This window comes from Dromaius novaehollandiae, chromosome 24, assembly GCF_036370855.1.
Source record: "Dromaius novaehollandiae isolate bDroNov1 chromosome 24, bDroNov1.hap1, whole genome shotgun sequence".
NCBI classification, from domain to species: domain Eukaryota; kingdom Metazoa; phylum Chordata; class Aves; order Casuariiformes; family Dromaiidae; genus Dromaius; species Dromaius novaehollandiae.
Window position 1 is genome coordinate 7,302,839 of NC_088121.1, and position 23,790 is coordinate 7,326,628.

A 23,790-nucleotide genomic window follows, 5' to 3' on the forward strand; every position below is an offset into this window, starting at 1 on the left:
AGACAAAGCTTCTTACATTTTTCTATTTAACATCGGACTTCCCGAATTTTCTAACACTGCAAAAGAAGACAAATCAAAATCCTGGAGAGCTGACAAAGGTTCATTATTGATAGCAGTAGGCCAGTGGAGAGCAGCTTTAGAACTCCCAAATTATTCCCATTAATGAAGTGATGTGACTACAGTGCCCTTGCTGACACTTCCTTTCTGATCTAGTCTGTTAAATGGAAAAATGGACAGTGGCCAGATGAGTTTAAGAAGAAAGTCTCAGGAATCTGTGGTGATGTAGACAGGATATAGGTGAGAAGTTCATCAGGAACTTCAAATAAAGACTTTAGAAGATGAAATATGTGCTGGGTGTCCCCTACTGTCTATAGGTGTGGGTCAGAGTCCTCATCTTGCTGTAAAATGGGTATGTGGTGTAGGCTTGCAGGAACACTACTGCTTGCCAACAGCAGAGTCTGAATTCCCCCATCTAAGAAAAAATAGATGGATTTTGGCATGGGCAAATGGGCAACTAACTGAATGGCAAGCTTTCCTCACACGTACGTATAAACTGTATGGCCTTAGGAGAATCCAAAGGCATTACACTTGATAAAATCCTATCCAGTAACTACTGAATCCAGTGGGGAGCCTTCTGTTCAATAGCAGTTTGATTCAGATCAGGTTCCCAAAGATTGAAAGTTGTCCAAGGATTATGTAAATTGGAAAACTATTCTTTTCTATTCAGATCCAGTTTTGGTACTGATTCCCTGTGTGACCATGGGTTGCACAGAGAAACTATGCTAAGCCTCAGTTGCTGTATAGGTAATGCAGAGAAGGTGGTACGTTAAGTACTATACGCATCGCTGCATGCAAAAGTGTGCTACCTTACACATGTACTGCCATACGAACTGTGAATCCAGGGATGGTGCAGAGATGAAAACAAGGTAACAGGAACGACCCCGTATCTTAAAATAATTTCGACAGGTATCTATTAAATCAAAGATCCTCTGAAAACAAAACAAAACCAAGCAATCTGTCAAAAATCCCTGTCATTTGATATAACATTTGGAGAAGTAGCAAATTAAATTAGGACGGCAAAGCTACTCAACTATATTAGTCCAGACAAAACAATTATCCCTGATTCTTGTTTTAATCAGACCGCCAATGCCATGTGCAGGAAAATCCCTTCCTTCATACACCATAGCAGTTAAACATTCCCATAACCTAACACATCCCTTGAGATTAGTGTGTCATCTTTCTGCAATTCAGCTGAGAAGCAATAATGCTAAAAGTTGGTGCACGTGTCCAGTAATACATAGCTCTGAAGTCCGCAGTAAGAGAGATGCAACAAAATAGGAAACAAACATCTGATTCTCTGCCCTCTTCTTTTTAAGGAGGCTCACAGAAAAACGTCTGTCTGTCTCTACATAATTTTACCACTGCAGAGATTCTTCTGCAAGTGACCCCTCACAAGCCTGGCTAATGTAACCATGACTCCAGCCCCCTCTGCCGTCCCTACTGAGAACATACCTGTGTCTGTACCACCAGCTCTGGCAAGCCTTCATTTTCCCCAGTGCAAAGGTTATTACTGCATTTAGCTGTGGTACTCTGTGCAACCTGTCTTCCCTGCTGGGCATTCGCACGGAGGGAGGTTACCATTTTGCTTTGCTCTGGTGGGAGGAGATGACTCACTATTTGTTCTGCAAGACCACAAGGAGACACCTTGAAGCAAAAAATGGCTTTGAAGTGTCAGTTTGCTTCACAGAGCAGATGGCTGGGCTAGGCCGAGGTTAAAGACATTCATTATAAGCCCATCATCAAACTAGGACATAGATATACAGTGATTATCAGATCGAGAGAATGTGCTTAGAATGGCAACAACTACATTGCTGTCTTAGCAACACAGACAAGACTGCAGCTGAGTTTTGATAAGCCAGGCCAGATCCTCCTTCCACAGACCTGAGAGAAATACCACTAAATTCAGAAAGAATCTGCAAAAACTACAAGGTCTCTGTTAGCACAAAAAATATGCAGTCTCCAAATAATACCACCTGTAATCCTAAATAAAATCAGCAATCACCCTCCAACACACAACCACAAACTCCAGTTACTGATGTACATACAGACCACCACTGAAAAAGGCCCACACAACATTGGTTATTTTCTTCCTTCTTCTGTGAAAATGTAGAGAATATTTAACACCCACAGAAAGCTGTATAGTGCAGTAGTATTAAAGTTAATGGAGCCCTGCCAATTTTTACCAGATAAGGGCTGGATCCCACATAATTCAGTAGTGAAATTAGAACTGAGATCAACATACATCTAAAATTATTTTTGTCAAAGCATACTCCAGGTTCAATAGAAAGCAATTACTTCCTCTGATGCACTCATACACAGTCTCACAAACGTACCAGTACTCAGTGGTGAATACCAGCACTCAGTGGTGAATAATCTGCATCCTGTATGGCAATACTGAAGAAATTAGCTTGCATGAAGTATTTTCTTCTGAAAATAATAAAAACTCCTCAGCCTAATGACTTCTGTTCCCTCAAGGAATAATATAAATTAGACTCTGTTAAGTTTGTAGTCATTTCCTAGTCATATAGTGTAACATTCCTGAGTTTATAGTTAAGACACTTTTTGCTTTCATTTAAAATCCTACATTGCAGGGTTTATTTTTAATTTGGTTGTTAAACATGTTCTCAGGCATTTTATTATCTGTTAAATACCATGAAGACTAAAAATCATGTCTACTGCAAAGCCTTTCAATAGTTCCCCAATTTAAAGAGCAAAAGTGCTACATGACAACACCAAGCTGTGCTTGGACTGTCAGTTAGCTGGACTGCATCATGTTTAGATTTGAAGCAAAGCTCTCAAAGCCGACTTCGCTGCCCCATGGAAAATTTTCCCAGATGAGGGGAGTTTCTAAGGCTGCGTACAACTCCTCTATCTTGTGCTTCTCTTAGCTATTTGTGAGTAGTACGGCGAGGAGAAAAAAAGGCAAAATCAAAGTCCAGCTGCTTATATTCTGGTGACACCAACTTGAAACGACCTACAAATCTGTGAAACAATTTAAGTACAGCTTGCTAGCGCCATAGTCTGGATGCGGGTTTTTTACTTTCTTAGTTCTGGGTTGCTCAGATGAGATATTTTTGTACAGTTTATTACATGAGTGATATATCACACTTCAGATTAAAAAATTCAAGCTCTCAAAAAGGTGAGTGGTGATTTGGCTGGGAGCAGTAAACCTTTAGAAATTTGTCATCCATTTCTGCTTGAGATAGGCTTTTTAAATCATACCCAGGTGTGTACAGGCTAACCTTTAGAATTCACAACTGCTAACAGAAACAGGACAAAAAGTGGCTCTGTGATCAAAATAATTGTGTTTTGAAGCTAACTCTACTGAATGACTAGCCCAAGCTGCCTGCTTCACTCCATATTTGTGGCTCACCTTCCTCCAAACTTTTCACTTTCCATAAAACTAGAAGTAAAAGGCTGTTCCGAAGTGTTTACTTGTATGTTTTTCAACAACTCAAAAAAAAAAAAAGGACACTATGTGCTGCTAACCCAACGTTACACAATTCCACATGACTTCATGGAGCTGCTGCTGGGGTGTGAGATCTGGTGCATGGGAACTAGAGAGACTCATCGTAATTCAGGCATTCTGCTTTGAACAGAAGGTCTCTCCTGTTGCCCTGCCTGTCGTCTTAAAATCCAGTGGGTTTTTCCTGTTAACACTTTGCGACCACAGATGGATGACTGGTCACTATAAGCAAAACTGTGTTTTTCCTAGTCTGCTAATGAGTTACTGCTGTTAGTGATTTATATTACTGTACCATGCAGAGATAGTACCAGGCTGGGATTCTGTTGTTCTAGATGCCGTCAAGATACCAAGGTACAGAAACCAAGACACAGTGGGGGAAGAAGCAGGCAAGATCAGAGTAGGAATCCAATTACAAACCCAAATAATTTTACTGGAAAGCAGCTTTGTGCAAATCCTGCAGCCAACCAGTTGCAGTGCTTACAGCAATCACACTATGCCACCCAGAATACTCAGCTCTTTTCCACATTCACAGAGAGTCTCTCATCGCCCCAGTCGAAATGGCTACGGAGTACCAAACTCAGTCTAAGAAAGGAATTACTGATGTGCATGCTTTTTCCACAGAGGCTTTTGCACTGTAGGAAGGGGTATTAAATGTTCAAACACTAGGGAATGACTAAACAAACAAGTAAATGATGCTTTGCACTTATCCAGTCTACACTTGAATTTTAAACAGAGCCCACATCACATAATACCCTCTATTCTTCTCCAAGTGCAAAATTAGATTTTTCTTTAAACACTGGAAATAACATAGGTAATGCTGATCCTGTTCTAAGGAAGGCAGTGGATTAAATGCTGTATTTGAGGTTTGTCCATAGCTATTTTCTACGATTCTATGACAAGGTTGCATTGCGCTCATTTTAACAGATGGGACACAAAATAAATGTTTCTGGTGGCTTATGAATATTCCAGGCTGCTTGGCACTCACAGTCCATGGCAGCTCTTACTCTCCAAGAAATTTATTTTCCTAAAGTATATTTTTCATTTCTTTTTGGAAACTGTACGTGAACATTCAACATTTTAACATCACATTCACTGCAACGAATAACAGTGACTTACCTCCACAGTAAAGTGCCTCAGTTGCCACTAGAGGTCAGTAAAAATAGGTTACACCACAAACTAAAACATGGTTCAATGATACTTTTGAGAGGAATAATCAGATTCAGAAACTCTCCCCAAACCTGCTCCTTTATTTTGGGGGACATGGGTTTAAGCTAAAAATGTGCCAGCTATCAGCCCTGGAAACTAAAGTCATTTACTCACGTAGCAGGTAGGCAGCACATGCTGAATCAGTAAAAGGTCCTGCACAGAGTTGCTCCCAGGGGTTTGAAAGCCAGCACAGAGGGACCTCCGCTAGGGATGAAGGACTGTCTCAGGCTCAGCATCCCCATCAGGCTTCAGCTGTTCCACTGATGCTGTCTACAAGGGTAATAGTTACAGCAAGCTCTAATATTGTTATACACACACCCTCTCCCTACTGCACAAGCATACAAAACCCTATCCACATATACAGGTTATTGCATACAGTTCTTCCCACAGCCAAAAGAGGAGACGATCTTTGGTTGTCACTAAATACGCCTGGCAACATTTCAGCTGTCAGTGTACAGTGGCTTGCCTTGTATCATACGTCTGAGGAAGGCAAGCAGTATATTCCTACTTACGAGTTCCCAAAATCATCCCTTCAAGGTTCTTTCCCAATATCTTTTTACACTGCTCCAAAAACTGACCCATTCATATTCACACGTGAAAAAGAATCACAGCCGGAATGAAGCTGTCTCAAAAAGATGTTGGCTGACTGAGGATGAAATGCTAGGTTTGGACAACTGCTTCAGGTGATCTTTATTTTAATATTCTGTAGATTAGACATTTTTGTAAACCAGTGTGCATGCTTCTGAAAAGTCAGAGCCTGTATCTCAATTACATTATGCAGATTTGCTTTCTTGCACATTTTTTGGATCCTCACATATACCAAGATCCAGCATTTCATCAAGGAGACATATCTGCAGGCAATTTAACAGCTGCTTCCTGGCTCTTTGAGCCTGCAACATTTTATCTGGGTCAGGCATAGTATCTTTTCTTCCCCTTGAAGCAGGTAAAATATCTGCTCATTTCATGGTGACAGTGGGAGATATGACTGCAAAAGTAACACCATTTTAGAAGGGAAATTGTAAATTAGGCCAAACTTGCTACTGCACGTTTATAAGAACCTACAGGCAGTGCTTCTCAAGCCACCTATGTATTGTACAGGGAGCTAAATTCAGCTCTTATACTTGGCACTACTGTAACTTCTCTATTTTTAATGGGGTTAATGCAGTCTGAGAAGAGAGTGCACACTCACTAGATACATCCACAGAAGCATCCTTTCATGGGAAGACTTCCCACTTCCACAAAGCTAGGAGATGGGGTTAGCTCCATGCTACCGCCTTTGCGGAGGTAAAGCTGCGAAGATAATGCAGCCCTCAGGCCACTTACTTTTTCGTCAGTTCTATTCACGGCAGAATTTGCTTTTAAAGTTTTGGAGGGGATCATCATGGTGATCACTAGTTGGGCAACATCCCAAGAGGGGAATAATATATTCCAAAGATTATATGAGATAAGAAAAATCCCACTAAGAACTAAATCCAAGTTCTGTCTCATTTATGGGTAATTAGAATTATGCAAAATCAATATTAATAGTAGATAACTGCTGATACCTACAATGAATAAATATTGCTAACTGGCTGAGATCAATACTTACTAATTATGCATTACTTAGTAGGGGAAGATATCATGAAACTTTCTTATCTGGAAAATAACATACTTTGAAAAATCACTTTGATGTGATGGAGTATCCAGAATGACAGCTTCATAAATAAAGCTTTACTAAGCCTTGCTCTTCAGCTTGCACTGGATTATGTGGGTGTCAGCTTGGTCTGTTCCTTGCTGTTCTGAGCGGCACTTAAGTCTCAGATAAAATCAGTGCTTTCAGGGCTTTATGTTGGGTTGAACAAAAGCTACAAACTCTAAACAAATTTAGATCTTCGTTTTGAGGCACCACGGTAGGATGAACCTGCAAGTAAGAGCAGAACCCAGTCAAAATAGTTGAGTTTGAGATGTGACCTCTGCAAAATTAATAAGCCTCATAGGATAATGAAACAAAACAATATATTTACTATTGACAAAAAGGTAGAAATTTGCTGAAACATTCACTGAAGATTCACTGGAAAGTCTGGTAGGACAAATCACTTGGCTAATCGGACACAAGTTTTGAATCCATAATAAACCTTGCAGGCAAAAAAAGTGTGACCCAGTTTCTTTTCCATGACCGAACAATTTGCACAGCTCTAAATATAAAACTGTTGATAACATATCCATATTTGTTGCAAAGGGAGTGTGCTGCATGAACTGCACAGGGCAGCAACAAAGCTGTATATTTCCATCCATACCGCAAAAACTTCTTTTAAATGATGAGAGAACCAGGCACAACTTTTCTTTTTTTCATACCCACATATAAACAAACATGAATGACCATGTTGTAATTATAAATATATTTGTGTTATTTATAATCATGGCACTACACAGTGAAAATCATGTCATTTCATTTTTCTTGAAAGAGTAAGAATAGTATAAGACAGTATTGATACAGCATATCCTTTTGCTGTCCCACTTAATTTTGTTTCAATGTGTTTTCAGAAATAATAATCCTACCATAGTAACATTGAGTCAAGTTGAATAAACTGTAGAGCTATCACAGAAGTACATACTCTGGTCCTGTTTTTGACTTCAGCATGGTGCAGATAAGTGATTCCACTGACATCAGTGAAGTCTTACTGATGTAAGACTAGAATTAGACCTATTGTATATCTTCTGCTGCAGCTTAACATATATAATCATTGTATATAGCCCAGTATAGTGCTCCCCCCTGCTGCACATCTCAAAGCACTTAAAAGAGAGTCATTATGATCTTCATTTTATAGGTAGGGAAACTGAGGCACAGACAAAATGATTTGCTAAAGGTCATCTAGCTGATCCCTGTTAGACGGGGCAATACCCACGTGTTCTGATCCTAACCTTGTACCCTATCTACCGGACCATACTGCCCCTTAACGCACAAAGTGAATTCCACTCCTGTCTGCCTGAAGAATTAGCACACTGTATAGATACAAGAGATTTGGAACTAACTGTCCACAAAAGCCCATTTGTATTAACTGAGCAAGGCAATATTATAACTAAAGAGTGTTTTTTAAGAAATAATAGCATTGACAGTAGATAATAAATGCTACTTTTTATCAGATCTAATTTTACTATAATAGAATATAGTCCTTAGATTGTTTATTACTACATGATATAATATTTTAAGCCCTCATGGCTATTCTAGATAATACTTTAAATACTCAGAGTTTTAAAAAAATATTTCCATTACAAATATTTTAAAAATATACTTGTCCTAAAAAGCTGTCCAGCACTATTCCAAAAATCTCTTGTAGTAAATGTCTTTTTTCATTTTAACAAAAATATCTACCGTTATATAGAAGAGCTCAAGTGTTGACAAATCTACAATACAGTCAGAATATCTTAGGGCCAGATTCCACTCTTGTTTATACAGTTGCCAGTCTGGAGCATGGTGTTCATTTCAGTTGTATTACTCTGGTATAACCAGGAACAGAATATAGCCTTTCATGTTTTAAAATGATTAAAAGGACTTGATTCTGCAATAGTTAGTTGTGCCTAAGAATAACAAGGAAGGGATTTCCTTTACTACACTGCATTTAAAATGCAAAAAACGTTATAGTTAGTATTTGTGCCATGACCATGAAAGAGGTGTCAGGCAGCTGCAGTACTGCAGTTGATGACTCAGTGTTCACTTATAGAAACCATTTTTTTTTGTCTGAATGATGCCTGTAACTATCTTTAAATTGAGGATGAATGTATATAGAGAACATTTGTAAAGAGAAAATGTCACCCTTCCTATAACGCTTTCTACAATTCTGGGAATCATTTTAACGTCACTTTGTTATTCTGAAAGTTGACTGAGTTTACTAACCGCTAGTTATCTCTGGGAAGGACACTATTTAAAATTGTTTCCATATTTCCAGCTGAAATAACCCCATATAGCCAGCACTTTGAAAAGTACATTTACAACGATCTATTAAGCACTTATGGGAATCTGCAACTGATCAGAAAACAATCTGGAAACTGTCAGTCTTTCAAAACACTGGAACTTTTTTTTGTTTGCCATTCCCCCTTTTTCCTCCAAGCCTCAAATTTAAATGTAGTATTTGATTAAGCATTATAGAAATCAATCCAGTCTCATTGCACCAGGTTACACAGGTAAGCAAAACTGCAACAGTCTCAGATGCAAACTGTAACTCCTACCCATGACCTTCATAAGATTAGATTGGAACCTCATACATTGATTTCATTTCATTCATGTTTAAAGCTTTTACTCTATTTGTTTTCTTCCTAAACTTTGGCTACTGATCTAGTAACTTATAAACCAAGAAGATTTAAATATATAGACTAAGTTCAGTCCTCGCTGTCGTCTTCATCATCATCGTCATCTTTACTGGGAGCACATCTCTGGAAGCAGTGTACTAGAGTTGCTAAGAAGAAGCTTGACAGAATAGCAGCAATGGAGACTGCGACTCCAGAGAAGATGATGATAAAAAGGTCCGTCAATGACAAACTAAATTTGCATTCACTAAAGCTGACCTCAGATAATTCATTCAGAAAGATTCTTCTATTTTCCACAGGCAGGGAACACTGGATTTCATGTAGACCTGCAAAAAAGAGGAGAGGGAAAAATCAGAGGAATACTAATGAATCCCTCTGTTGCTCAAGACAGAGACCAGTTAGCTGAAGAAAACAGTCTGAAGAAAACAGAATTATTTCTAGATTCATGAATTTATATGCAATTCAGGAAATAATCAAACAAAATCTGACATGCTTTAAGGGCTGCTAAATATGCCCCCCAGATGGCCTCTGGAGACTAAGTTATTTCACCTTCAGCCTTTGAGGAGATCATGGATGACCTGAGACCATGATTCTGAGGATTTAAATATGAATGTTGAACACATGACTCATCTAAACCTGGATACCCACCCAGAAGCACTTCCCAACTCCCGTATCTAAGCATGCATTCTGACTTCAAAACAGGGTTACACTCAGGCATGTGCCAATCCTTTCTTCCTCCCTTGCACTGACTTTCACAGGGGGAAATCCAGGAATATGTTCCACATGAGAGAGCTGATGAATTCTGACCAGACTTCTGATCTTGACAGGAAGGAAATCAGGGCCTTTTGAACATGCTGCAGCACGCATTTGGAGATCAATTTTCACAGAATCACAACAGCCTTGAGCTGGTCCTCCGCATGTATCACCTTTTACAATGTTTGTGGGAAACAATGATTTTCCTTTAAGAATGAGGACCTGCAAGGTATTGCCTGGTGTTACTCCCCTTGGTACCCCTGTTCTACACCTTAGTACCTTCTATACTGTCTTTCTGCAGGCACAAAACCACACCTCTCTTCTTATTCTGATCAAAACTACAGGCTAGATTTGATGGATACTTGCTTAACTCTGTGATCTGCTTTCACCTTTTCTCTCTGACTCTGTTATGAGATAAGCTGACTGGCAGGCATTATTCCTCCATGCATTATTGAAGAATGCCTGGAGCCGAGTTCTTTATAGTGAAAGCAAAAAACCCCAAACTTAAAAACTGGTGATATTATAGCTTGGTACTGGTCAGTAAAAGCACACAATTCACTGCATACCCCCACTCTTCCATGCACTACAGGGGAGAAAAAAAGGAGATTATATTAATAGGGCTTGGATGGAGCAAATAATGAAGTGAATTAACTCTGTATAGCTGTTAGCAAGACAGCTTTTATCTTGCTATTGAGGATACGAATGTAAAATGGAAATACGAGAATTGAGTATTAATGACCTGAGAACTGCTGCTGGTTTATTTGATACATGCTTTCCTTTGTCTGCTACCAAACACAGACTGGGCCCCCCGTTTTTGGCTCTGCCTTGTTGCGTGCACACAGCGAACAGGGCATTTCTGTCACGGCTCTCCCATGTAGGCACTTTGTATAAGGGACACATGATAAGGTTTCTTTCTGCTTTTGTGAACCCCACTTCTCTTGGCTGAATAGCTACAGTGTTTGATGTTTTATTATTAGGCCCAGGCTCAGAGGGTTAGTAGTGTAAGCCTGAATTGTTACCTGGATCCAGCCCAGGTGTTGACTTGAGAGGGAGTTTTAGCCAATTTGAGAGGGAACTCAGCTAAGTCTGCTAGGGACCCATTTATCACTCTGACTTACTTGACTTTGAAATGATGATCACACTACATTTTGATCCCTAAAAGCCATCCAATATCTGCGTTATTGGTCCAAAGTTCTGCTGATTCCCTGTTTTTCATGTTCCTCTCACCCACAACATAATACAGGCTGCCAGCAGAACAGCACAACAGTCAGCGTGCCCAAGGCTGAATGGTTTCCTCTAGGCAAACTGCCATCTGAATACATGCTATATTTTTTTTTCTCTAAGCCTGGAGCCTACTGGAGATATGTGCCAGATGGTGAGGCAACTTGCTTTGCAGACCTTTGAAACCTTCTGTCTATGGGCTTAGTCAGGAAGATAAAGGAGATGCATGGTTTCAAATGTCCTTTGAGATTTTCAGAAATCTGGGACTTGCAGTACGCATATACATCGTGTCTTCTATACAGGCTGATACACTGGAGCACCCGTGTCTTTGTACAGTTTTCTATTGCAAGGCGAGCTAGAGCTGTGCACTGAGTCCATATTTTGTTTTCACAAAGACTGTGGCATACCCAGACTCGTCTGGTCCAAGGCAATACAGCATCTAAAAAAATTCCATTGCGGTTGTAGCTAACAAATGAAAAAACAAATTTCTATGCAACTTTGTTTCTACAAGACAAACCACTAGTAACTGTTGAGAACTTACAAGAACTGCTGTCGGCACAGCTGCTGTGCCATCTTCACCACACACCGAAAGAGCATACAGGTGACCGCAAGCCACTCCACATTTTCTATTTCTGGCCAGTTGCAAAAGAAATTCTCTACTGTCTGACCTGTGAGCTTTTAAAATGATCTCTGTGCTGGAGTGGCACTAAGCAGCCTCAGTGAGCAGGAGTATCAAATCTAAGCTAATATATTGTATTTTTAGATTATAAGGAAGGCAACAGAAAAAAAGAATGTATAAGAGAGAGAAACAGAGACAGGGAGAAAATTAAGACTCCAAAAGAAAATGACTGTTCTAAGCAGTTTTACTTCCTGCATAATCTCCCTCTAGAAATAACTGAGTATGGTAGCATCTGCCAAGGATTCTGGAGAGGGATATGTAAGAGCCCCCATCAGCAATCACACTTTTGCCATGGGTCAAAACTCACCCTTCAGGCTCTGCTCCTGTTCCCAGATGCTTTCACCCACCACCACAGTGCACAGGATACAAAGAGAAAAGACTCTACAACATACCAAGTCACATAGAGGATATCTTTTGCAGTGAGAATCAGTGTACTGTAATGATCGTGAGTCTGATTATAAAATAAAGAGAAACAAAAAGCTCTTCTCCATGTAGCCGTGGGTACTGGAATCTAGGTCATGTTCTCAAACCAAATGGATTAGATGGGAATTTTCTACTTGCTTTATTCTCCGACACTCCAATGTGCTAGTTTAGCCTCAAGTTTCTGCGGAGTTCTTAGTCACTGAAAATAACAATGCCAACGGGCAAAATACAGTGTCATAAACCAGTACAGAAGCCTCGCTAGCTCCCAGCCACAGCCTCACCCACCCTGTGTATGCACCATCTTCTCAGCAAGACAGGATGAAATGACCTCTTCTATCCACACACAAGACAGCTAAAATTGTGCTGGAAGTAACCTAGAATGACCGCCGAGCTCGGTGGAAGTGCATGTCAGCAACTGAGGAAGAGAGAACATTTATTATTCGATCTGGTTCAGCAAATTGGGCATTTCACTGCATCGCGATGCTGTTGAAAAAGCCAATACAGTCAAAAAGGGTTTTCCTTTTGACTCCAAAGAGAATTTGGAGCAGACTGTTTACTTGTAACAGTAGCAAGACTAACAGCTATACTTCTGGTTCCACAAGGAATTTCTCCTCCCAAAGCTAATGCAGTACGTATTGCACCATAGCTACTAATTGCTTACTTGAAAACAGTCCAATATGCAGGTCACATGTATATCTGTTCAAGATGATATATGAACAATATCATTTCATCTGCTTCCCTCCATAGCAGCATATTACTTCACATTATTTTAAGGTAGGTTACCCTTATTGTGGTGAAACTAGACTCCAGCATGTGTAGAGAGCCCATATTGTGTACTCCAGCTGTCCCATTACATACCCACCTAGAGATGCCTGGAGAATAGAACCAATTTGGTCCTTTACTTAGGCAGAAAGCAATCCCAGGTCATCATGCACCCTCTGCATGAACAGTGAACAGAGTAGCCTACATAAAGTGATGAGTATTAATTATAAGCTTTTTCCTCTGGGTGATTCCACCGCATATAGAGTGGCTTAATCAAATTACCTGTTCCCACACACAAGACGCCTGGAGGATAAGATAATGCCATTTAACTTTAGTGCTCTACTTTCACATGTTTTGACCACTTGAATAGCATTGACTTCTATAATATTTTAGAAAATTTTCTGTAAAACCCCATTCGATTTAGTTCTTTAAAAAAATCAACCAGGCTTCCTGAAAAAGGGAAGTTTGATATTTAAATCTTGGCTGCAGCAAGAAAACCTTCAATGATAGTTATACATTTCTTATTGCTCCCACAATACATTGAAAGAGTTGCTTCTTCATACCAAACGAATCTGTAAGTGAAATAAGTGAATTTTATAAATACGTGGTTTATATTACTTTGGTCAGGGCCATCACATTATCTGTAAAAACTTCAGCTGTCCCCAGGACAACGCCATAGGTTCCGCATCTTTCTGTCGTGTCCTCTGAAGAAGCAGATGTACTATGTTGGCAAGCTGTGAGCTATTGTTTGCTTTTAAACTGGGAATGCTTTGAAGTCCCAGTCAAGGGCCCTGTGCTAGATTCTATATAGGCATGTCTCTTGACACTGAAAATAAAGATGAAAATATAGGTCTATACCCTAAAGGAATAGATAAGCTAAATAACAGGGGGAATGTGAAATTGCTGGAGCTCTACAACCAGATCTTTAAAAAGAAGAGGCATGCTTTGAAGAGAGTCAAGATACATGTCTTCTTTATAAAGAAGTGATGCAGAAGGGTTTCAGGGGAAGTTTATTTCAATGAAATCCCCTAATACATTTTGGAAGAGTATGACTGAGATATGTTACCATTAGAGGCTGTTATACCTCCACAGAATCTAGGACTTGAACCTTGACAATAAGTTGTACTTAAGCTGCAGGTAGATCCTAATTAAGTGATTTTACATTTGATTGTGTAGAAGGACTATGCACAGGCCTACTTGTCTCGCAGAGTCAGAGGCTGAAATACTTTCCCTGTAAAAATGAAACTCTCAGAAAACAGATGCAGCCTGAAACCAGTCTATATATAAACACATACAATTAACAATTAATTTCATTGCAAATTAGTGAACACAACAGACCTATGATAACTCAAAGTTATGACTTCCCAGCTCAACAGAACATAAATCCCAGGTCCCAAGTTTCTTTAGTGTTCTGCTAGCATTTTGTAGCCATGATTCAGCCACGTTCGGCATAGGCACTGTTTGGCCAGCAAGTTTCAAACACCACAGCAGCCAGATCATTGATTGCACTGCAATTGCCTGCTCTTGGACCTGACATGGCTTCTCCCTCGATACCTTGTGCGGTGCCGTATTGCGCTGTGCTTTGGTTTTATGTTCCTCTAGCTAGAAAAAAGCAGCAGGAGGCACCATTTACCCCTGTCTTTGCTTGACTCTGATTTGAAGGACTCCATGCGTATTTCTGTCTCCACTTCCTCCTACTACTCGGGATTTTTTGATATCTATATCAACTGCATCTTTCACTGGAAAACTTCTGAAATCCATTCTTACTTCAATACCCTGGTCTTTGCCTGTTAGCCCTCTAGAACCGGGAAATCTCTATTTTTGGAGACTGAGTTTAAAAAAATACAGATATTAACTATATATTACACAAATAATATTTCCTAACATCCAATGACATACAATGGTATGAGATAACACAAATGCCCCCTAATATATACACTGATATGTATCAGAAATACATCCTGAAAAATAAAGTGTCTGAGAGCACAAAATAAGTGGGCTAAATATGTATGTGTTCATTACAGTCTATACAATAATTGTAAAAGGACTCTAATATGCTATTTCAACTTTTCTGAGAAAAAGAAAACTGATATTTGCCCCTTTATCTGCTCTTTCGTGTCACGATGTAGTTTACAGAGACTTGAAATGTTTAAATGTGGCATTTTATTTCTTGTATGGTATTTTGCCTCCAGGTATAGTTCTCTTCAGTCTACTTAAATGCTGTCACTAATGTTTTAGATGTATTAATAAGCAGTGAGAGAGGCACTGGCTCTGAAGAGAGATAAAATTTCATTAGAATCTGCCTCAAGGTATCAGAAAAACACAGCTAAAAAAAAACCACAAAAAAACAAAACTGGAGCCTGTATTTAGACCCCTAAATAAACTCTTTAACAGCCAAATGGCCCAGAATCTCATAGATTAACATTAAGAGGTATTTGACAGTTTGTCTCAATGTCTAAATATAAGTTAAGGCTTAACATTAGATGCCCACATCTGCAAATTCTGCCTTCACATCTGCAAATGTGTGAAAGAGGAAAGTACTCCAAAAAAACCTTAAGATGGAAGGAACAGAGCAAAAAGCCAGTGGCAGTCAGATCATTTTACTGAAAATAACCAGGATACCACATTATATATTTACATATGCATATATATAGAAACAGATTTGATGAGCTTGTTGGGGAATCTTATTTCTGTTAGGACTTTCTGCCTGAACAGAACAAAAGCTGCTGAATGTGCGAGATGTCTCAGAGCTTTTAATTCCTTTCCGAAAACTGGATATTATGTTCTGTACTAGCGATGTGTTAGCATGTGCATGATACTCAAGGAAGAACTGAACGGCTGTAATGGACAGAACAGTCTGTCCTTTTTAGCTGAAGCTTGCTCGACTTCTATATTAGTACATGAAATTAAGGCAGCCTTCTCTACACAGCAGATGAGTAAACAGGTACAGATAAAGAATGTTAAGACAGGAGGCCCTACAAAAAGTCTGCTGTTCCACCGACTTTCAGTTAGGTTAGAAGGGCAAATGAAACTTACACTCTCATGTAATTATGATGTTTTTTGAAGCCAATGTTTACCATTCTCAGTGAGCCTATAGAGGCTATGGTAAGGGACTGGACTACTGAAGCAAGATGTTATTATGTTTTATTTACAGAATAAATTTATTCAGAATATCTTAGATTGGAACAAGAGTACAGAAAAATCTCTAGAAGCAAGAGATGATCACCTTATTGCAGAGTTCTTCTCAACTGGCTTGCAAAAATCATTCCATTTGTTTCACTACACTGATTCACTTCTAGATCTCCTAAGTGCTTTCTATCTAGTACTGAATTCAGTTCAAGTTTCCTGCTCCAGAAGGCTGCTTACAGTCTCATTTTCACCTGCTCTTGATTTTTTCCTACCTTTGCCTTCTTTCCCTCCTATTCTTTTGTGTAGACCATCTTTTCCTGGAAGCATGCCACTTTATCCAAACTTACCTGTCTGTCTGTCACAGAGATACTAGCTACAGTAATTCTTGAAAGTTAGCTAAATAGAATTTGTATCAGTACTAGCATGTAAAAAAAATATGCTTTGGGTCTCTTGAGGGTTTATGAAGTCTTGTGCACACAGCTTTCCAAAGTTAAGCAAAGAGGAGCAAAACACAGTCTTAGCTATGGCCTTTGTGTGGTCACACAGAATTTGCTGCCACCAATGAATTTTCTTCCAGTGCAGTTCAGTGATTACCTTACTTGGACTATGATTCTGCAAGGGGACCCAAGTTGTCTTCTTTAGGCTTCTGTTACTACTTCTGCTTCTAGTGGCATGGATGTAAATGGAAGTATGTGGGAAGACAGTGCATTGATACTGTGCCAACTAATCCTGTCTGTAACAGTAAATCCAACACTGAGCACAGTCCTTGCCTAAACTTGTGCTACTTTAATTCCAAATGTTCAAAACACTTTATCTGTAACAATGGCAGCATAGTTTATTTGAAATTCTGTGGCTGGCCAATTCTGACTAATTTTTCAAGTCTTTCTGGCAATATCAAGGTGCACTGATCTGCCCATGATGCTCAGTCTAACCCTTCCCATTAAATTGCTACAAGTTTTTGTAATATTGTTTTAATGAAGAGGGTATGAAAATCTATTATTTGTGCAGTGCATGGGAAGTGAAGTAGAATATGTACTAAACACAAAAGGTTGAGAGAGCAGTGTTGCATCTAGTGGGAAAAGCACAGACGATGACTATTTCTTGCAATCCCAAAAGCTCAATAACCTCCTGAAAAGGTTTTTCACTGAAGAGAAGGAAAAAAAGAAATGAAAAAGGGAAAATGAGGGTAAGATGATGGTAAGGAGACATTACAGTCACACTCCAAGGAATAGTTTAAACTCTGACTAAAAGTAATGTTAAAAATGCATTAGCCATTAGCAAACAAGGTCACACTCACAGCTACCCAAAGTTCACGGAATGTAAAAATCAGCAGAGACCTATACAAAAGTACTTAAATTACTATGGCCGTGGCAGACTGCTGGTATTCCCTTGATTACCTGAATTTTATCTCAGTTCATTCCCTTCAAGTAAATGTCTTCTGTGGTGTTACACACTATGATTTTTAAATAGCATCTTTCACACAAGACTTATTCCCTTAAATCTTTGTGTATTTAAATGCTGAAATGGCAGAGCTAGAAGCACCTGTTGCACCAGCAGCAACTTTTTGCCAGATGAGCCCCGAGTTTTAGATAGCATTACTGCAAAAATTATGTTAAGAGGTGGTGCAAGGAAGGAAAAGTGCATTTTTAGCTGAGAAAATGTGAAACAGAATACAAGCCCTGGAAACAGAAGAAAGCTGTTCCATATAGTAGAAATTGCTGAATGCATTTTTACAGGATTTATAACCCCACTGAAGCAGAAAATGCAAGAAATCTTAAAGTGACTCTAGGTCTTGAAAAACTGAAAGGCAAGTGTCCTTTAACTTCACTGAAATCAAAATTTCAACACATCATATCCAAAAGTTAATTAACTCAACCTGTAACCGTCCTTCTCTTTATTCAGTACATCTTACTTTTAGTTGCATTTTTCTTAATTACTTCTGTCAGAGAAGCCCAAGCAAACTCTCTTCCTCCTCCTCTGCTTTCCTCAATCCCCATTTTAAAGAACTTCAGCTTTGCCAATCACTTTTGGTAAAAACTAAAGAAGATGAAGAAAAAGGATATTACGGAGCAAATACATGCAAGTAGAGGAGAGAACATAATCGCACACATCTCAGATACAAAGTTTCCTTGAATTCCTCAAATAGTATGTTCAAGACCAACCTAGACTTTTGTGCTCTCACTTTTCATTCTGTGAGTTTGCATATTCTCTCACAGAGTAAAACCTTCCATGAAAGATACCTAACTTCTCTGAAGACCCAGAAGTCTTGCATCAACTTTCCTGTTTCCAAAAACTTATCCAGTATTCTTGATCACCATGCTCTTCCTAATGGGAAGCCTTTGATACATGTCATCAGCCACCATGCTGCCATTTGGGCTTACCAAATGCCTATAAAATCAAATTCGTCCTTGCACAGAAAGTCTTTAGAAGTTATATGTGTATGGCTGGTTTCACCCATAGTCTCTTCCCTGGAAAACGGTCTCTGTCATGTACTCTCCACTCACCACCATTCCATTTCACTGACTGTTCCTTTGACTACATTTTTCATTATACAAATTAAGCTTTTAATCAATTATTAATCTGAGGGTAAAAATGCAGTGTTGTGCTGGAGTATGATGAAAATTGTTTTTAATACCTTTTTACACATGTAAAAATACATTTATTTCTTTAAAGCAGGTAAAGTGCTGAGTTTAACTGCAAAACTTTTAGTGCTGATCCTCAGTAAGTCTGCCTGCATATCCAGCTTGAGAGAATATTCACTTATTGCCAATTAATGCTTTATTTTGAAATTTAGGTTGGATGAACAAATGCTGGGATCTGTAAAGTGATTCAAATCCCAGCTGTTTGTGCAAAGTGACAAAGTTGGATTTGCAAAGGCAGCATAGCTGAGAAGAGGCTTTACAGTCAGCTAGTCAGACAGGTCAGCATAAGTTATAATTTTACAAGCTTTCTCTGGTAGCATGCCAGAAAGAAAATGGACCTGGCTTTTGCAAAACTAATGAGTTGAAGTATGGCTTTTGTTCAGATCACTGAGTTCTCCAAAGGCCCAGACTGCAAAGATAGAGTGTTTTAGGATCAAATATTGAGATTTCCGTTCAGATTGACAAAACTTTTTTTAGTCAGCATGATATTTATTTTTCAAGAAGTAAGGCAGTTTTGATAAATACACCATTTTACTGCAGTGCTAAAATCAAAACGGGGAAGAGTGGCTGGGTTTAGTAAATAGTCTCATCTGGAGTGATTTATCTCAGGCATGCAAGCAGGGCACATTAAACTATCTAAAGGCTATTCAAAGTGAAGAAAGAAAATTAATTCCTAGAACCTAAATCTGCAAATGTTTTCCTCTAGGCAATTTTTTTTGTTTCTTGCTACCATTTCCGAATCTTGAAGGACTACTGTAGTACAGTAACACTTGAAAACTGGAGCCGTGGATCTTAGTTCAGCCTTTAGCGGCAGCCACAAACTCTTTAGACGGTGTTTCTTCCTTGCTTGGGCACATCCTTTCCTTTCTAATCCATTCTGAGCAGAAGACACACGCGACAGCATGCAGAGCCTTTAGGTTCTTTGCGGTGCCTTTGTACTTTTCATATAAGCGCTGGGGATCACTGATGAAAGTTACTGTCAGTCACCGCTCCACATTCTTTCCCTTCTCAGTAAACCCAGGTTACTAAATTTGCCATTTAAAGGCTGGGGAACTTCACAGCCTGTTATGGAACAGCTCTGCATTGTTAATCACAGCATATTCTCAAAGAACATAAAGAGAAGAAAATCCCCAGCCAATTCCTTTTTCCATTCTGCCGTTTTCCATTAGTACAGGCCATACAATGCAGAAGTTTGAGCTGCTACAGAATTATAAAAGAAAAGTATGCAGCCAAGATAAGTGAGCTTTTATCTTGGGCCCTGAAAACGTGTCCCTATCTTTCTCTTTTTCAGTGTTTCCAGGCATAATGCTTGCTGCCCTACTTATCTTGATGTGCTTGCTGCAAGAATACCCTTCTGTCTCCAGTCCTGCAGCAGTACCTTGAGGAGTCTGAATGCTGAATCTTTAAGTGAGTTGCTCTTTCCCTCCCCCAGGGAAGCTGCGATATCAGAAAGGCCAAGTGAATGCTGCTTTGGACAAGTAGAACCAGACAAGTATGAAGGTGGTTAGTTCTTAATGGGTTAAACATTTTGACATCACTTAAAACTGCAAAAAAGAGGTATAAAATGCAATCAAATAGCAATGGTAAGATTTAGTTTTACACTGATTTTCCAAAAGTTGCTTTGAAAGGCCCTCGATTGCAGCCATTGGTTTTAAAATGTCATTGAGACAGACTTTCCTTTTGGGGTTCAGTTTTGCCCTCACCTCCTTGAATAATGCTTTTCTAGTTTATTACAGGCAACAGCCAGTATTTTTGTGGCAGTAGCTCACAACAGGCAATGAAAATGCTGAGTTTACACACTCTTCTACATACACGCACTAGATTTCACTGATATCACTGATTGCAAAGAAATCGGTGAACCTGCTCCCAGGAATAAATGCAAAGCATTAGGCCATGGGAGGAAAAAGCCTCCGATAAAAGAAACCAGCTTGAATATTTCCACCTTACCTCCCTGTCTTCCCAAATCAAATCAAGCTGAAACTTTGGAAGATCTAGATGGACTGGTGATTTTTTTTAAGCTATCTGGCTGAAAAGAAAAAACATCTCATTACTTTGGATGAGATAAAATGCTGTGAGAAAGAATCTGTAGCCTTGGATGACACTGAGGAACACTGGCAGTACTATGGGAAAGCTTAAATCACTTGAGATTTCCAGACATGCTGAGTTCAGATAAGCTTAAACACACTGTCATGGCACAAGACAAAGAGAGATGGGCTGGGACAGACTTTCAGACTGAACTGATTCAGTCTGGATAAAGGGGAAGAGCTAGTTCATTAAAAGGGATGGAAAGCAAGGTAGAGTCAAGGGTCAGAGAAGGAAGAGAATATGATCAGAGTTTTTGCTTGCAGAAAGCTTGGGGAGCAAGGAGTTAAAAAACAAATGGAACAAGAGGTCAAAGAGGTAAAAAGGAATTTGGTGTGAAAGCATGGGGAAACTGAATTGATGTTTGTGTCAGAGCTAGCATGAGAGATGGGCAAATACTTAGTTCAGACAAAACAAACTTTAGCTAGAGCACTGGGGAAAGCAGGAGAACAGGTCTGGGTTTGGTTTAGGAATAGTAAAGACGAAAGTTACAGCTGAGGCAGACAAAAAAAATCCTCTAATGATTTCTTCCTTCCTTAAACCAGCATGTTTTTTTGCAGCTAAGAATATTTAGGGCAGCCTAGATTAGTGTATTAAAAAAATGCCACCCAAGGTCATGAGCATAGGAAGAGCTTAAATAAGTGATTATAGACTCTGTGGTAATCAAGAAAGGAGGAAAAAAAATCCCTAAAATCTCTTTCTGGACTCGCTGTGTTTTTCTCCCTTTGTATCTGAATTCAAGTAAACACACAGTGCCTTGACCTCATCCTGTTCTCCTGAGCTCTTCTTGCTCAGCCTTTTGCTTCTCACCTTTGCAGAGACAATCTTCTCAGACACAGCCCAGACAGTGATTTCACATCGGGTGATGCTTTGTATACCCTCTGGAGCCCTTACAAACCTCCAAGCAGTTTGCCTTCTGCTAGCAGCTGGGTGGCTCAATAGCATGAGTTTATGCCCTAGTGCTATGGGGTGCATGAACTGTGAGGTGATCTCCAGCTAAAGCTGGATTAAGAGCGGCTTTGGGTCGGGTGGGAAGCGTGGAGCGAGAGTCTGGATTCCTTACACATGGCGGGTTTAATATTTTTTTTCAAAGCTCATCTGAAAATTACTGGCCCAAATATCAGGATAAGACATCCTGCATCTGGGGCTTTTCCAGAGCCATTTTAATTGATTCCCAAAATTGGAAGCAGTGTTATTTCAATTTAAAAAAAGCCATAAACAAGCATTGGAAAAAAGTTTCAAGCACAAACTATCACAACAAAACAGTTCTAGGGAAGGACTGACAGCCACATTTGTATAAAATAGGGAATGGGGAGTTAACTCTTCCCTGCAGCTTTACAGAAGATGAATGAAATGAGAAAAATCAGTCCTCTTAAGGAGCTGGCACAGAATATCCAGCTGTTCAAAGGGCTTACTATAGGAAATATATTTACCAGAGAGAAACCAAAACCTGGAAGAGAATCAGTTCTGAGCTCAAATTTGAAAAAGCTCCCTTCACTGTCTATGTAAGTTTAGTCTATAATTCAAAATTACCAGGGCTTAATTTTTTAATTTTTAAATTTTATTTCTTAACTGGGAGGAGGACAGCGCTGCTATAAAGCAACCAAGATCATTTTAACAGACTCACGGGTTTAAAGCCTGTAATTACAATTTGACCAGAACGCCGTTTGGGTCACTGCAGGCAGCACACCCGGACAATTTGACCAATTGACTCTTTCCCTCCGAGACACACGTACAAAGAAACACACATACTGCACTGTAAGCCACGGAGTTTTACCTTTCTGGAGCTTGGATGCATTCTCCTGTATCCAGCTGAAAAGATTGGCAAAGTCACAGTCACAGACCCAGGGGTTGCCCTCCAAGCGTATAGTCCGCAGGGAGGGAAGTGCTTCTAGGGCAGCCACGTTTAGGCTTTGCAAGTTATTGTCATTCAATTCTAACACTTGGAGCTGTTCCAGGTTCTCAAAAGCAGCCTCATCCACATCCGCCAGGTTATTGTTCCCAAGGCTCAATTTTATCAGTTTCTCTGCTGATTTGAATATCCCAGCATCAAGCTGTGTTAAATTATTGTAGCTTAAGTCTAAATACACCAGTTTGGTAGAACTGCTAAAAGTGCCCTCTTCTAAAGAGGTGAGGGAGTTATTCCTGAAGTCCAAATAGACTAGATCTCCATAAAATATAAAGAAATCAGCTGGTATTGCCTGAATGTTGTTATCAGCTATAAGAAGTTTCCGTACATCCAATGGAAATGGATTAGGAACACTGGGGAGTCCTTGATCCCGGCAATCTATAGTGTGGTAGTCCATACAGCTACAGACAGCAGGGCAAAAATGGCCCACGGGTAAGAAAAGCAGGCAGACAAAGACAGCAAAAGGCAGGAGGCAGAAAGGAAAGCATGGCAACATCGTCAAGGATTTGAAAGCTGTGATGAGCACCACTTCTAAGAGAAGGACATTTTGCTCAGCTGAGTAGCAGTGCCTAGTACTTGTGTGTGTGTGGCTGTATCCAGGAGATCACATATCATCACAGATCCGATAGCAGCAGCCTGGAGAGGGGGGAGGGAGAGGATGACTGAAGGAAAAAGGGAGGGAGGCAAATGCGAGGATTTACACTGTCAGAGAAGTATAATACTGTAAAGCGTAAGGGAAAGAGCGATGATTGGGCAAGCGGAGGGCCTTTCAAAGGACTCCCTTGTTTTTGTGAGCTAAAAAAAGCTGAGAGCCTGTTTGCATATTTGCTGTATATTCCAGCAAATGGGAAATCACACCTAATCCTGTGACTCTGACAGCAACAGCTTGTGCTTCAAAAGCCCTTCAGGTAACGAACCCTGATGAAATCAGTTATTTTGTATCTTCTCATGCCCTGGCATGTACCTACATCAAAGCGACCACTGCCCTACAGGAAAGCAGGTGAGGGGCAGGGACCCGGTTAGAGTGCTAAGAACTGTTTTCTCCCTCATTTTAAAAACAGGGAGCAGAAGAGCAGCAAGGGGGGAACCAAAGACAAGGAGCACTGATCTGTGCTGTTTCGGGATGCCTTCTCAGCTTTTAGCGACAAGCACATTCGCACTGTTTAAATATGAC

General features: G+C 39.7%; 1 protein-coding gene across 1 annotated transcript; it reads right to left on the minus strand.

Moving 5' to 3' along the window:
* Positions 1–7,095: 7,095 nt before the first annotated feature.
* Positions 7,096–23,283, minus strand: LRRC38 (leucine rich repeat containing 38). Its single transcript, XM_026095503.2, has 2 exons — positions 22,485–23,283; positions 7,096–9,342 (listed from the first exon to the last, which is right to left on the minus strand). The coding sequence occupies exons 1-2, from the start codon at positions 23,110–23,112 to the stop codon at positions 9,089–9,091; spliced, it is 882 nt and encodes a 293-aa protein (XP_025951288.1). The 5' UTR covers positions 23,113–23,283; the 3' UTR covers positions 7,096–9,088.
* Positions 23,284–23,790: the final 507 nt, after the last annotated feature.

What these genes read in the sequence shown, in the direction of transcription:
- LRRC38 (XM_026095503.2), bottom strand. Translation starts at nt 23,112, where the DNA reads ATGTTGCCATGCTTTCCTTTCTGCCTCCTGCCTTTTGCTGTCTTTGTC. An exon ending in TGCATCCAAGCTCCAGAAAG is followed by an intron (nt 9,343 to 22,484) that starts GTAAAACTCCGT and finishes TCTTTTTTGCAG; the next exon opens with GTCTACATGAAATCCAGTGT.